Source organism: Suricata suricatta, chromosome 17 (genome assembly GCF_006229205.1).
Source record: "Suricata suricatta isolate VVHF042 chromosome 17, meerkat_22Aug2017_6uvM2_HiC, whole genome shotgun sequence".
Classification (NCBI taxonomy): domain Eukaryota; kingdom Metazoa; phylum Chordata; class Mammalia; order Carnivora; family Herpestidae; genus Suricata; species Suricata suricatta.
Genome location: NC_043716.1, coordinates 14,924,323 through 14,940,253, shown reverse-complemented (window position 1 = coordinate 14,940,253; position 15,931 = coordinate 14,924,323). Strand labels below are relative to the sequence as shown.

At 51.6% G+C, this 15,931-nt stretch overlaps 1 protein-coding gene and 1 long non-coding RNA gene across 6 annotated transcripts in view; one reads left to right on the top strand and one right to left on the bottom strand.

Moving 5' to 3' along the window:
* Window positions 1-15,931, top strand: part of ABR (ABR activator of RhoGEF and GTPase) — a 181,285-nt gene that overhangs the window by 71,499 nt on the left and 93,855 nt on the right. For 4 of the 5 annotated variants that reach the window (XM_029927280.1, XM_029927285.1, XM_029927282.1 and 1 more), the window contains exon 2: window positions 15,713-15,897. In XM_029927280.1, coding sequence (XP_029783140.1) covers window positions 15,713-15,897 — 185 coding nt within the window. Of the gene's footprint in view, window positions 1-13,871; window positions 14,054-15,712; window positions 15,898-15,931 lie in introns of all 5 variants that reach the window. The other variant, XM_029927281.1, reaches the window with a different exon arrangement.
* Window positions 4,677-9,436, bottom strand: LOC115281783. The gene is made up of 3 exons (XR_003904403.1): window positions 9,331-9,436; window positions 6,798-6,949; window positions 4,677-4,822 (listed from the first exon to the last, which is right to left on the bottom strand). It is a non-coding gene; the product is annotated as an uncharacterized LOC115281783 (long non-coding RNA).

Genomic DNA, 15,931 nt, shown 5'->3' with positions numbered 1-15,931 from the left:
AAACATGAAGTAGAGGCACAGAGATGTTGAGTGACTTGCCCAAGATCACACAGCTGGTAAGAGGCAGAGCTGGGATTCAAGCACAGATAGTCTGGCTCCAGAGCATGAGCTCTTTGACTACTGTCTCTGCTCTTCCCTTCTGGAACGATGATAGGGAGTTAGCTTGTGTGGCCTACGCCAAGGAGCATGTGTGTACGTGTATGCACACGCACGCCCGCACGCGCACACAGACACACATACACACGTCAGTATACCAACAATGGGAGGGAAGGCTCAGGACTGCACTCACGAGCTTCTGTGTGTTAATGGCTGTGGCCTGTGCAGTTGCGGGAGCCCAGGGAGACCTGTACGTGTGTGCACAAGGGCTCTCCTTTCTTCCCTTCCTGCCTCTGTGGTTCCCACGGGGCTGCATGCTCTGCCGCTTCAGGTGGAGCTGAGGCACAGATCGCTGCCCCCCGCGCGCATGGATTGCTTGCCTAATCCTGTTGAAGCGCCCCAGGCGCCCAGGAAGGAGCTTGGATCTATGGCTGAGAGTGGATAGTGGCCCCTGGAGAAGCAGGCAGCGAAAGTGGCAAAACGACTGCCATGGGTGGGGCTGTTCTCTTGGGCCTCTTTGGGCATGTGGGGAGCCCATGGAGTGTGCACACAATGTGCAGCTCCTTCCAGTCCCTGAGAAGACACCAGACAAAGCAGGCTTCCTCTCAGTGTCTTTCCCAGGGCCAGGATTTGGGGGATAAATAAGGAGAAGAAGATCAACAATAACAGCCACTACATTACTGGTCTTGAGCTAACTCATTTAACTGTCACAAAGCTTGATGAGATAGTGTCATTATTATCTTCATTTTATAAAGGAGGAAACTCAAGCACAGAGAGGTTAAGCGAGTTGCCCGAGGTCACACAGCTAAAACTGGGATTTGATTTCAGATCAAATCAGTGCTATCAAAGCACTGTACATTACTATGTCCCTTCATGGGTCCTGGAGGAAGCCTCAGGCCCTATAACCCTTCTCTTGTCCCCAGTTCAGAATCTTGCTCTCGTATTCCTAGGAGACTGGGATGTGCCCGATGCCTGCCTGTAGGTCCTATGTGTAAGATGAAGCCTCTGACATCAGCTATGCCCTGGTTTTTGTGGGTATTGTGTGCCTTCTCTCCTCTCGTGCTCACATGCCCAGGTGTGAAAGGGACATTTCCAGGAGCTGTCCTGGGAGCAGAGGTGATTGACCTTGGCCTTTGCTGCTCCGGCCTCATCCCACCAGTCTGCTTGCACTCAGATGATCCAGTTTACACTGGCAGCCCTGTGGGCCCTGGTACCTGTCTCTGTTGGCCTGTTGTCTGCAGCCACTCTTGTTATGAGAGCCACGTTAACACATCTCTTTTTCCTTTCCCTCCCCTATCCCTGTCAGCCCCTGGGCCATGTCTGGTCCTGAGCTTGATTCTTGGAGGAAGCTGCCTTCCTGCGGGAGGTAAGGCTGGCGTCTCTCCCAGCCAGGTGGGAGGGTGGAGCTGTGTGGATCTGAGTGGAGGACCTGGGAAGTGACAGAGGGGTAGAGGCCCAGCCAGGGGAAGTGGTGACCTGGGGGAAGCTACATTTCCAGCTGTGACCCCTGGGGGCATTCTACATGCTCTCCAAGACATTGCCATTGGTGCTGGCAAGTTGAAGGCTCAGCAGGTGCCCAGGTGCTGTCTGATGGGAGAGAGCATCGGAATTGGAACTGACAGATGCCTGGCAGAGTCAGGCGTGTCTTGTGCAGGAAGTTGGCAGCCAAACAGAAATGAACTTTGGAGGTAGAAGCTACCTTTGTAACTTGGAAAGTGACTCCAAAACCTTCTTAGGAAATTAAGTGGGCTCCAGGCCTGGTTTAGTCCCCTGGCCCCTTGCTAATTAATCCCTTTGACAGGGTTTCTGTCTCTGTTTTTGCTCCTTCTGCTCCTTCCTGTCTGCTTTTTTAATTTTATTTATTTTTTAAAAAATTTTTAATGTTTATTATTGAGATAGAGAGAAACAGAGCATGAGTAGGGGAGGGGCAGAGAGAGAGGGAGTCACAGAATCAGAAGCAGGCTCCAGGCTCTGAGCTAGCTGTCAGCACAGAACCTGACGTGGGGCTCAAACCCACAAACTGTGAGATTATGACCTGAGCCAAAATTGGATGCTTAGCCAACTGAGCCACCCAGGCGTCCCCCTGTCTGCTGTTTTAAAAACTATACTTTATTCCATTTTTAAATTGTGATAAAACACATAAACTGTAAAATTTATCATCGTAATCATTTTCAGGTATGCTATTCCGCGCCGTTAAGTATGGTCACATTGTTGCACAACCTTCACCACCGTCCATCTCGAGAACTCTCTTCATCTTGCAAAACTGAGACTCTGTACCCATTAAACACTAACTCCCCCCTCTCACTGACCCAGCCCCTGGCAACCATCATTCCACTTCCTGTGTCTGTGACTTTGACTGCTCTACGTGCCTCCCATGAGTGGAATCACACAGTATTTGTCCTTCTCTGACGGCTCATTTCACTCAGGATGGTGTCCTCAGGATTCATCCATGGTGTAGCATGTGTTAGAATTCTTTTCCTTTTTAAGGCTGGGTAATATTCCACGGTATGTGTATGCCACATTTACATTTTGTTTATCCGTTCATCCACCATTAGAGACGTGGGTTTCTTCCACCTTCTGGCTGCTGCAGATACTGCCACAAGAATACGGTGTTTCCCCATCTACTTTCAGGCTTACTTCACACATCAGCATTAGGCTATCCCTGGGGCCTGGTCAGGGATGGACTCACTGCTGTGGGCCTGGAGGGTGGGGAGCCAAGTTGGTGGGGAAGGCTTGGCCCTCTGGTGCCGTCTTCTACCAGACACTAAGCTGTTGATGCTTCTAGAACCAACCTACTTGCCTGAGGCTGAGGACATTCCAGATTTCCTTCCCCCTCTGCCCTCAGAAGAGGGTGCTGGGCTCCTGGTTCTCTCCTGAATAGGAGGAGGGTGGCTGTGGTCCCCCATGAGCCTGGCATGGGCAATGTTAGGAGAAAGGGGCTGTTGGGCATTGGGAAGTACTCATGGACCATCTTTGAGACTGGGGCTGGCCAGCTGACCTTAATATGGAGCAGCTGGGAATGTTTTAGGGTAGGCTGGATATGCTGTAGAGCCAGCTCAGTGCTGGAGTCCCCATGACTTAACACTGGCAAGGTTCCCTGCTTGCCCACACCAACCAGTCCATCGCTGGAAGGCTGGGGCCTCTGCTCTGCCTGGTCACGCAGGGTCCCAGCTGATGGAGGCTGCACCTTCTGAACCCATGGGCCGACCAGAGCAGAGGGAGTCAGGTGTTGGGGCCTTGATGTGTGCATGTACCTGTGTATGCCAATGTGTGTGTGGGCATGTGTGTGCACCTGTGTGCGCCTGCGTGTGTCTGCGTGTGCATGTGTGCATGCATGTACACCTGTGTGTATGTATCTGTGCGTGTGGGCAAAGAGCAGAAAGAAGCCGTTTGGGCAAACCACATTGCTCTTCCCCAGCTCAGCCCTCACCTGGCTTTGCACAACTTCAGAGGAAAGGTGATTTGGTGGTTCTGGAAAAGCCCATTGATTTGGGGGAGGTCCTCTCGTCTCCTCTTCAGTGGGAGACAAAAGGAAGTTGGAACATGCAGAAACATTGACACTCTGGAGCTGAGGGGACAGAGAAGGACATGAATTTTGAGGCACTCTTGTATGGCCGTGTTCAATAATAGGATTATTTTTAATTCTAGGGAAGCTCTGTGGAGAGTCAACAGTGGGAGCTGAATGCCAGCGAGCCTGACCTCCTGGCAGCCACAGCAGAGACGTGGAGTGTTTCTGCATTGGGGGGTGTGCAAGCAGGGGCAGGCTGGGAGCATCTTGGCCCTGCGACTGAAAGGAACCCCCGGTGTGGGGGGCAGAGGTGGTAGATCCGGACTCTGGCTACCACCAAAGTACAAGGCTGCTTTAGGGATCTCACTAACCCCTCTGGACCTTGTATTTACTTATCTTCCTGTCCCTTTCTGCTCTCAGCTCTAGATTGAGTCACTTAATTTTTCTTTTTTTTTTTTTTCATTTAATTTTTCATAAATACTCTAGGGACTCATGAAACTATATATGAGAGAGGGGCTCTAAGGAGACCGTCCCAGGCGGGTGATAAGTGGGATTGGATTTGAAAGTCATTGTCATAATGGTCCTTTGATTCCCCCCCTTCATTGCCTCCTGTCCACTCCGTCTTCTGTCTCTTTGGGACCAAGCGCCATTTCCCACAAGCAGCAGGCAGAGGGGAAGCAGAGCAGAGCCTTAAATCCAATCAGTCCAGGATCCTTTCTTGTCACCAATTGATGACAGTTCAGGGGGGAAGTGGGAGACAAGTTAGAGCTGTGAACTCCAACAAGGGTTAGAACTCCTGGAGGATTTTTCAGAGTGACCTCCTGGCCCGAGACCCTAAATAATTGAATTGGTTGTTAGTGGGGGGAGATTCGGAGGAGTTTCAGGGAACTGTCTCCGCCAGTTGGCAGTTACCAAGCATCCGCTGGGTGTGAACATTGTTCCGAGTGCCAGAACGGGCCCTTCTTGCCCTCTGGATTCCTGCCACCTAGTGGGGAAAACCAGAATATACCAAAGACCAAACGTGAATTTGACTTTCTTTGTAGAGGAATGTTTATTGTCTGATTGCTCAAATGCTACGCTGTTTGTTAAATACTTTTCTTGTTTGGTAGCTTACATCACTCTTCAGAGAAGCTCCAGGGGGTGGGCAGGACAGCCATGTCTTCCCATTTCACAGTGAGAAAGTGGAGGCTCCCCAAGAATGAGCACTTTGCAGGAAGTCTGGAAAAGCCGGGACCAGAACCCAGATTTGTCTGATTTCTGGCCCGGGCTTGACTCATTGTAACCCGCTGACTGGCTGCTGTGCTACCAGCAGCAGTGGTGGGGACATCCAGTCCTGCGTGGGGTCTGTTCCTTTCATTGCATCTGGCACATAATAACATAGGAGATGCTTGTTGACTGACTATTGTTCATGTACACATAAAGATTTCCTCCATTATGGCAAGGTCATCTAGCCATTCTGCACCAGAATTCCTCTATGTTCCGGGGGCATAGAACTGCTTTTTCTACAGAGCAATTAGAAATTCTAGGCCCCTCCCTGTGCCGGGGTGGCTGATTATGTCAGAAAGCAATGGACTTGGTCCAAAGAGTAGACTCTAATTTTTGGGTCAGTTGTTTATTAGCCAGGTGGCCCTGGGCAAGACCTAGAACCTCTTTGAGCCTCAGTTTCCCCCTGTGTGAAATAGGGGAGTAATATCTACTCTGACAACCTCCGCATATTGTGAGACCCCAGCTTGGGGCTTGCTTTGTTCACTGTAAAACACAGTGCAGATAATAGCATTTCTCTTTGATCTCTCTGAGCCTGGACACTGGTGAAGCCACTCTCCCTTCTCTGCCCAGGGCCATTGGCAGGCCCCTCACCTGCGCCTTCTGCCCCTGCCACTGAACCCCAATACCTAGGATTCCTTTGTCCCAGGTTTTGGGGCCCTGGCTTCTCCAGGCTGCCCTGGTCTGCCTCCCTCCCCAAGGGAGCCTGGAGATAGAGGATCTGATTGAATCTCCATTGCAACCAGAGGCTGAGCCTCATCCCCTCGGGGGTAGGGGCAATGAGTCTGTTCACAACAGCCTGGCAGAGCCAGAACCAAGCTCTCCAACTCCAGTGGTGCAGTGGCACCTCCAGGAACCGACTACCACGTCGCTGATGCCTTCTTCCAGTTGTCCCTTTGCTGGGTTAGTGCCCCTGCTCCAAGCCCATGTGACATCCTCGAGCTGATGAGGAGGCTGTCCTGTGGGCCAATGGGCTGCCACAGGCCCTGCATGAATGGGACAGCCGACCCCAGTGTACAGTCTGAGCCAAGCCCTTTACATCCGCCTTCTCTGCCTCTTTCCGAGTAGACCTCCTTGTCCTTCACAACTTAATTCAAACCCCCCTCTTGCAAGTTACCTTTCCTGCGCTTCCCAGCGCTGTTTCAGAGTTCAATTTCATTCGACTCAGGGTCCTTGTCTCATTCTGGTGGTTCTCAGCCTTACAATACATTAGAATCACTGGGGAGCTTTTACCAGCCCTGATGCCCAGCCCTCCGGCTCCCGCCCCATCCCTGAGCACACCAGTTCTGCATGGGTCTCTGGAGTGGGAGCCAGGTGTCAGTAGTTTCCAAACTTTCCTGGGCATTCCAGTGAGCAGCAAAGGTTGGAACTGTTGTCTTGAAGTTTAAGAGTTAAACTACTCTGATGGCCTGTGATGCCTTCCTCACTGTGAGCCCCTGGAATTGAGGCTCGAGGAACAACTGGGCCAGCTGAGGGAGGAAGCCTAACCCAGTTGTATGTGTCCAAAGCCCCGGTTTTTTTGTTTGTTTTTCAAGCACTAGGAGATCCCTGAGGGCACTTACTGCTTGGGAAGGGGACAAGGTGGAAACGACAATTACTGTTTCTTTAGCGTTTGCCCTGGGCCAGGTGCCTCGCACTACAAGTATTTTCTCACTGGAGCCCCACAGAAAACTCATGAGATTATGTATTTTCCCCATTTATAGATGAGGAAACTGAGGATCTGAAGGCTTAAGTAGCTTGCCCAAGGTCACATGGCTATGAGGTGGGAATGCTGGGATTCTAACCTGAGTCTGACTCAAAGCCTACGTGTGCCCTTGAGCGCCATGCTACCCTGTACCCCAGCCCCTCTCCTCTATGGGCTGCTGAGGAGGGGATACTGAGAAGGAGGTGGCTTGTTCATTGGAAAGATGCTGGTCCAGGAAAGCCTCACCTTAGTGCCATGCTCCGCTGAGGGGCTCCCAGTGTTGTCTCCTGGGTCCTCTGGGGGCACAGGATCCTGAAGGCATCCAGCCAGCTTTCCTGTTCCTTCAGCTGAGCTCTTCTGAGGACTGTTCTGCCCAGACGCTGTCCAAGTTCCTTAACCTAATTAGGTTATTTAATGTCATCTTACAGCCAGCCTGTGACATGGGCATTGTTATCCCTGTCTCAGCGATGAGAAACTGACACTCAGAGAGGCCTGGAGCCAGCCGGCTGACAATCCTCAGAGCTAATTTTTTTCTTTTTTTTTAAGAGAGAGAGGGTGTGAGGGGAAGAAGGGCAGAGGGAGAGAGAGGATCTTTTTTTTTTTCTCAACGTTTTATTTAGTTTTGAGAGAGAGAGAGAGAAGAACACAGTGGAGGGGGGGACAGACAGAGGGGGGGTACAGAGAGTCCCAAGCAGGATCTGCACTGACAGCAACACACCCGATATGGGGCTCGAACTCAAGAACTGTGAGATCATGGCCTGAGCTGAAGTTGGATGCTCAACTGACTGAGCCACCCAGGCATGGAGAGAGGGGTGGGGAGAGAAAGAGACAGAGAGAAAATCTTGAACAGGCCTCACACTCAGTGCAAAGCCTAACATGGGGCTCAATCCCACAACTCTGGGATCACTACCTGAGCCAAAATCAAGAGTCGGACACTCAATGGACTGAGCCACCCTGTGCTCCCTCAGAGCTGAATAAACAGTTCTTTCAGTACTGTGGCAGCCCAGCTGTGGCATGGTCGGTGCGACCTTAGACTACAAGCCAGCCTCTGTGTCTTAGCTCCCACCACGCTGCGGGGAGGCCGGATTTCATAGCCCGGTGTGCCCCTCCGCTGTGTGGAGGAGATGAGGGTCACCATAGGGCTTGTTGGCCTCAGAACTGACCCCAACTGTTGAGTCTAGCCAGTGTTCTGGCCTGCTGCGAAGGTAGGGACGACCCAGCTTAGCTGGAGGAGGAATTTGGGGCGATAGAGGATTTGGGGGGAAATGAGCAGGTCTGTGGCTCTCCTGGGGAGGGACCAGCGTTGGAAAACCACTCGTGCACAGCTTTACAACAGGATCGATGCAGGCATTAGCCCAGCACCCGGCATCCGGGGGAGGCCTGAGCAGGGAGCGGAGTCATTTCCTGTGAATTGGGGGACAGGAATGGCAAGTTGGAAGGACTTTATCCATGCAGGAGGGCCCCGGGACCTCAGCTCTGGTGACACCAGTCTGTTCAGCAGTGTCCCGAACAAAAGGGTGCGGTTGTAACCCTGCTCTCTGCAACTCTGCTCTTCTCACTGGGAACAGCTGCTTCCTTCCCCTCTTGTCTCACTTCCCGTCAAAGGACGCCCAGACCCTCCTCCAGATGGCTCTCTTCCTCCACCGGAGTTTGACACCAGTTGTTTCTTCCACTCGTGGGCTCTGATAGCAACCTGCCCACATGGTTTGTTCTATTCGTCGGGTCCCACAGATGACAGTGGTTAAAGCACTTATCCTGATGTCAGACTACTATTCAACCTGATTTTCCACTTACAGCCATTAAACCTCCATCAGGTGACCTCACCCCCTGTGCCCTCACTTCCTCAATTGTAAATGAGAATCATAAAGGTACTACTTGCTTGGTTTTTAAATTTTACATATGGCTGCTTGTGAAACCACCACCTAGATCGAGATACAGAATATTCTGGCACCCCAGAAAGTTCCCTCATGCCCCTTCCCAGTCAACACCCACTTCTTCCCACAGCCCACCCCTCATTAGTGGGCTCATTAGGGAGCCACTAATGAGTCTTTCTATCACCCTCCAATTGTTCTGCATGTTCTTGAACTTCATATAAATGGAATCCTGTGTATACACTCTTCCTGTCTGCTTTCTTTTGCTCAGCTTCTTTGTAATATTTGTCCATCATGGGGTTACTTGGAAGGTGACATCAGGCTGTGCCCAGGACAGACACAGAGGACAGTGCGCACGTGTAGGATCACACCGGAGATCCCAGAGGCCAGGAATGGCATCCGTGACTCTGTGCTCTGTTACCACCTGATGCAGCGTGTGGCGGATGGAGACTCTGGATGGTCTCTGATGGTCAGGATAGGGCTGCGCTCAGCTGTTCTCTCAAGCTTGCCCTTCCCCACTCTGGTGTCCATTCTAGGACAGAAAGTAAGCTCATGGCTCATGTCAGCCTCTGTAGCACCCCTGCTGGGAGGGCAGGACTGTTCCACACCTAGAGCTTCACTTTGCCCTGCACCCACTGGTTCTTAGAGTGTCTAGGAAGAGGTTGGAAAGACCCCCCAAGCCACCCCCAGCATCTGTTTTGGAGGTTGGGTGTCCCAGGACATGGTCTTGGCTGTGTCCCTCCATCACTGGTGCTGGACAGTCTTCCGGGAAGGTTGTGAACAGCTTGACGCCTGTGTACCTCCAGCCATTTGGGCACCCCTTCCTCCCCTTGCACCTACCGGAGCTTAGGATGGTGGAAGTGAGGGCTGGTCGCCTGGGTTTGAACCCACCCAAGGCCAGCTCTTACCTTGCCCAAAAAGCGTGTGTCTGAGGTCCCCATGTCTGTCAGCAGTCGGCTCATGTTCTGTCATCTGGCACAGACTCCATTACAGACTTGGAATAGGTAATCCTAGGTTCACATGGGGTCCCAACCCAGATGACTCCTAAGAGATCTGGAGGTCACAGGATTCTGCTTGCGTTGTCTCTCTCTTGAGAGGAACTTCTGCATTGAGTGGCGTTATCTAAAATTAGCAATATTTGGCAATGATGTGGCTGGCAAGACCCCACAGCAGGTAATGGTCCAGATCAGCGGCCCCCACTGGGTCCTGCCTAACTCTTAGCTTGGTTCGCCAGGCCCTCGCTGTGCTGGTCTGTGCCCGCTTCTCCAGCGCTATCTGCCACCTCGCTCTCCTGCTCGCTCAGTGTCCTAGCCGTGCTGGGCTATTTATAGTCCCCTTGAGGGGCACTGCTATTTTACACGTTGTGCCTTTGCCAAGCCTCTTCTCATTGCCTAGAACTCTGCTCCCGTCCCCATCTGCCTGGCAAGCACCCACACATCTTTCAAGATTCAATTAATAATATTAATAATGCCACTAAGATTTATTGGGTGCTTACTATGTGCTAAGTGCTTTTCATGCGTTATTCCAGTTAATCCTTAAAGCAGGCCTGGGTACTTAGCCCCTTCATCATCCTCTTTCACACTCACTTGGTTAACAATATCCGTTGATGGGCGGCTGCCCTGTACCATGTGCTTTCTGAGCACCAAGAGGTTAGGAAGTGATGGAGCCTGGACTGAAACCTAGGCTGTGTGACATTAGGATCTACTCTCAGCCACAGTAATAAGCCGCCTCCCTTTGGGGCGCCTGGGTGGTTCTGTCTGTTCAGCGTCAGACTCTTGGTTTGGGTTCAGGTCATGATCTCACGATTTGTCAGTTCAAGCCCCGCATTGGGCTCTGTGCAAACAATGCTGAGCCTGCTTGGGATTCTCTCTCTATCTCTCTCTCTCTCTCTGCCCCTCCCCTGCTTGTGCGCACGCATGCTCTCTCAAGATAAATAAATAAACCACCTCCCTTTGAGTACCATCTAACCTTTTCCAGCCATCCCCTCACCCACACTGTTGCCTCCTCCCTCCTCTCTGTCTCACCTGTGAGATACTTTTGTCATAGCACCAGGATGTCTTATTGCTTATTGGACAGGCTTCCTCTGCTGGGCTGGAAGTATATCACTCAGGAATGTGTTTATTTTAAGTGGCAGAAAATCCAACATATAGGGGCATATATTTTTCACTTAAATCAAAAGTAAGATGAACTACTTCTAGTGTGGTTCAGTAGCAGCACCAAGGGAATGTTTGTGCTCATTCTTGACCCTTTTCTCATGGCAGCAATATGGCCACACATTTGCATTAAAGGCAAGAAGTCCTTTTTTAATGATCCAAGCAAAGCCTAGCTGAGGCCCCATCATGCTTTGCTTGGGTCTCATTGACCAGAACGATGCAGAAGGGCCACTCCTAGTTCAAGAGAGGCAGAAAAAGTGGGTGTCTTGCCTGGGACTGGGTCCTTTGCCACCTCATATACAACCAGGGTAGGGCAAGCAGGGGAGAAAGGAAGATGGATACTGGGTAGGAGAACAGCAGTATCTGCTAGGGTCCTGGATGGCAGAGATCATGTATTAATTTCTCCCAAGTTCTTGGAATCTGAGGGCTTTATAATTGTTTTGTGCTGTTGCCTTGCATTTATCCTGTGCAAAGACAGACCCTTTTACTTTTCAAATCTACTGTCATACATCTTGGAGAAATACTGTACTTTACTCAACCAGCTCCCTATAATTAATCATTTAGTTTGTTTTTTAATGTTTCACAATCATAAAGAACTCTGTGACTAATAACCTTGTAACCTTATTTTTAGATACACTTATAATTAATTTCTTAGGACATAATCTAGGGTTACGTTGGGTAAAAAGCTCTGCCAACATTGGTTTTAAAACCAGCTACCAAACTGACCTCAGAAAAGCTGTGCCTGTGGTACATACCCTCCAAGAGTTTCTTCTTTAAGATTTTATTTTATTAAAATTTTTTGTAATGTTTTTATTTATTTTTGAGAGAGAGAGAGAGAGACAGCATGAGTAGGGGAGTGGCAGAGAGAGAGGGGGACACAGAATCTGAAGCAGGCTCCAGGCTCTGAGCTGTCAGCACAGAACTCAAGAGCCGTGAGATCATGACCTGAGCCAAAGTTGGACGCTCAACTGACTGAACCACCCAGGTGCCCCTAAGATTTTATTTTTAAGTAATCTCTACATAAAACGTGGGGCTCGAACTCACAACCCTAAGATCAAGAGTTGCACATGCTATTGCCTATGCCAGTCATGCACTCCCATGAGTTTCTGAGAGTACCTGTTCCCTGCCAACTTCGGGGTTTTTTTTCACCGCTAATTTGATAGAAAAATAGCAACACACACACACACACACACACAATCAATTTTGTTTGATTACATGGGAGGTTAACATTTTATGTTTTTTATTTTTTTTTTAAGTTTACTTATTTTGAGAGAGAGAGAGAGAGAGAAGAGAGAGCGCAGGGAAGGGGCAGAGAGAGAGGGAGAGAGAAAATCCCAAGTAAGCTCCACACTGTCAGCACAGAGCCCAAGGCAGGGCTTGAACTCATGAACCGTGAGATCATGACCTGAGCTGAGATCAAGAGTTGGACACTTAACCGACTGAGGCGCCCAGGCGCCCCTCCATCTTGTTTTCTCCTGTGTTTCAGAGTAAGTTGCAGTAAGTTATACACTTCACTGCAACACTTAAGCATGGGTACCATTCACTAGAGTTCAATATTTAGTGAAGTGCACAAACCTTATATGTATTTGATGAAGTTGGTGAAGGCATCAACCTGCATACCCCAAATCCCTGTAGAGACACAAAACATTTCTGTTAACCCAAGAAGTTCCCTGTGTCCCTTACAATCAACTGCTGCCCCTCCCCAACCCCAGAGGGAACTGCTATCCTCTCTTTGTTTTCAACCGTAGATTGGTTTGGTCTGTTCTAGAACTTCATGTAAGTGGAACCATACAGGACGGGCTCCTTTGTCTGGCTTCTTTCACTCGCCATAATGTTTGTAACAGCTATTTCTGTTGTTCCGTGTATCAGCAGTTTGTCCCCTTTTAATGGTCCCTTATCTATTGTAAGGATATATAAGGAATGCCCATGTTTAAGGGGTGGGCAGAGCAAGAGGACTCCACAAAGGCGACTTAGAAGGAACAGTGAAGGCAGTAGGAAGACACCCAGACAGAATGTCAAAGAAAATCATCTGGATCAGTTATAAAGTTGGACTACATGTAACATAGAAACTAAATAATAGTGGCTTCAATAACATAAGCATTTTTTCCCTCTCCTCTAAAAGAAGTCTGGAGGTCGACAGTCCTGGAGTGCTAGGGCAGTTCATTGTGCCACTACCAGCCCAGGTTCCTGGCTTTCTCCTCAGCTGTCTTTGGCGCTGGCTTCTAGCCTCAATGTCACCTCATGGTTTAATATGGCTGCTGGAGCTCCAGTCGTTTCATCTGCTTTCCAAACTGGCAATAGAAGGAGGAAACATGGGGGTAGAGGGTGAATGGCGTACCTTCCAGCTAAACCAATCTTTTTTAGGAGGCTTCATCAAAGTTTCACACAGATCCACTTAACAGCTCATTGATTGGAATTTACTCACATGGCCCACACCACTAGAGAAAGTAGTCTTTTAGCTGGCCACTGGGCACACTACCACTCCAAATATAATGACATTTCTGTTACCAGGAGGGGAAATGGATATTGGCTGTTAGCAGCCTCCTCTGCCTTCTCTCTTTGAGACCTCGTGGCCAAGTCAACTCAGCCTTTCTGTCCACGGCCTCTCATAAACTGAAGCCTGTGCTTGGTAGATTTCTATCCTCCTGAGTCCCCAGGACTCCTTCCTTCTCTGAGGGTTGGTTTCTGTGTTTTTTCTGTATATTTTGAATCCCTTTTCCTGGTAAGGGCTCTCCTGAGTCTCTGACCGACTTCCTGGGCTGTCAGGGTTTTACTCAGGGTGGAATGAAAGGAAAAGCATCTAAGAATGTTTGCAGAGAGCTCTGAATGCATTCTCTCCACTTCTGGGCCTCCCACACTGCTATGGCTGGCACCCCGCCCTCCCCACTTTGGTCAGCCTCCTCTGACAGGGAGAGCTGTGGAAGTAGATTTCTCTGGAAGGTCCGTGAAGCTCAAAGGGGAAAGGATGGCATTTGGAGACAGATAGACAGACCTGGGTTCGGATCCTTGCTGGCAAATCTCTCTGAGGCTCAGAGACCTTGTCTGCAAATGGGGACAGCCTTCCAGATGTGGCTGGGTTGAGAGGAGCAGGAGGAGCAGGTCCATGGCCACCACTTAATAAGGCTGAATTGTGCACACGTGAGGGAAGGCCGCCAGAGACCTTCCCGCCTTGCCATGACCCAGGCGGCTCCAGGTGGGGTGGTAGAGGCGAACCATCCCACCTTTCCTACTGTTCCCTTCCGCCCCTTGGAAACAAATTGAGACTAACGGATCTGTTCTGTGACCCCTGGAAACAGGTCAGTGTACAGGAGAGTCAGCCCGGCATGCTGGAATCTGAACTGTTGGCCAGGTCAGGGTTCACCATAGCTCAGACCCCAGACCATGACTCCAGACACTAATCGGACAGCCTGGGGCCTCCTGGAGGAGAGACGGCAAGTTAACGTGATGTTCCATTCCCTCCTGTGCTTCTCCCAAGTGGGTAGGTCTCCCCCAAACAGCCGGGCCCCCTCACAGTGCCAGACTCGGGCAGCATGGATGCCTTCTCTTCCTTCCTCCTGCCCCCTGGACATAGAGTCGGCTCACTGCCCACCAGCCCGGCGCATAGGCCCCGTGTCCACTGATCAGTGAGCCCTGTTTCCACATGCGTGGCACACACATTGCAGCGGCTGGATCCTGTGGCTCTTCACCTGCATGCCTGTTCTGGGGAAAAAATAATAGTTTATGTTCTCTGACAGCTTAATGGGCCATCAGCTCAGGGACTGGAGAGGAAGTCAGAGGGAACAGGTGCAGCGGGGCTGGGGGGAAGCTGTCGGCTGCCAAAGGGCCAGATTGGACTGAGTATAGCTGTGGCCAGACGCCCTGGTGACCTGTTGACACCATTCTCAGGCTGCTGGCTGCCTTGAGGCTGGTATGTTGTGACAGAAGAGGAGGAGCCAGGGCCCCGTGGAGAATTTGGCTCAAGCCTGAGACCTGAGAGGGACAGTGCATTCCTCTGCTCATTCATTCCCTCCACACACATTTCCCAAGATCCTGCTGCGTGTCGGCCCCTGGGTTCTGGGCACACAGCAGTGACTGAGACACCCCGTTCCTGCCCCAGGTGTTCAGGGACAGATTGGCAAGATCAATAGAGGCACTAGAAGGCCATGTGCGGTAGTTCTGAGCTGGGACACCAGGGAGGACATCCTGGAAGGAATGAATCAGAGCAGACGATGGAACAAGGCCCAGTCAGGGAGTGAGGGGCCGTGAGAGCGTTGCTGGTGCTGCTGCAGGAGAGACCTCACTGGCGGAGCTTGGGGGCCTTTATGGGGTGTTGCCCTGTGCCCCCTCAGCCAGGCCCGCTGTCCCCGGGAGGGGTGCCTGTGCGTGGGCTCTGCGGCCTGGTTGGTGCCCGCAGCACCAAGGGGGTTAACGGCAGCTCCACTTCCTGCAGCCCTTTCTTCCCTCTTCTCCGAAGGGAGCCTCCATTGAAATTCTAGAAATAAGTGCCGGCTTTTGAGTCGGCTGTGAAAACATGTCCCTGCCAGGCCCCAGAGCCACCTTCTCGCCCACACTGTGCCAGGTTTGGGCTCCATCTTGCGCAGGGGCCTTGTTCAGAGGAGCGAGGGCTCCCCAGGTGCAATGCCTCCGCCCTCTACCCCGAAACCTGCTCTGCCCCCCATGCCAGGCATCAGACTCGATGTACAAATGGTACCCAAGGAGGAGGGGCTCAGGAAGTGACATCGCTTGGCCCGCCCCCCCTCCTTATTCCCTATAAAAAGCAAAATGGTGACTCAGAGAGGAGAGTTGGCAGCGCCCTGCCTCCTGCTCCCACTGTGAATTTTTAGACTTGGAATTAGGCAGGAGGCAGAGGAAACAGCAGCTCAAAATCTGCGACTGACATGCTCTTAAGCAAGTGGCAACAGTGGAGCCGCTCCTCCCCTACGCCCAGCAGCCCCTGAATTGCAGCCCCGGGACCTGCTGGCGCTCCCCAGCCCCTCTCGAGGCCCAAGGCCCCCGCGCAGCCCCCGCCTGGGCCTGGCCGTGCATGCCGCACCGGGGGTCATGGCAGCCGGGGGTCGCCGCCGGCGCCCACTGCGCTATCAGTCCCTGGCAGCCCTGGTGGAGGACTCTCAGTGGCCTTTCTTGTTCCTTGTCTCAGACTTCAGCTACGGGGCAGACGACTACGACGGAGAAGGGAATGAGGAGCAGAAGGGGCCCCCGGAGGGCTCGGAGACCATGCCGTACATCGACGAGTCGCCCACCATGTCGCCCCAGCTCAGTGCCCGTGGCCAGGGCGGCGGGGACAGCATTTCCCCCACCCCACCCGAGGGGCTGGCACCTGGGGTAGGTACACCTGCTTTTCCTTCTGGGGTGGGGA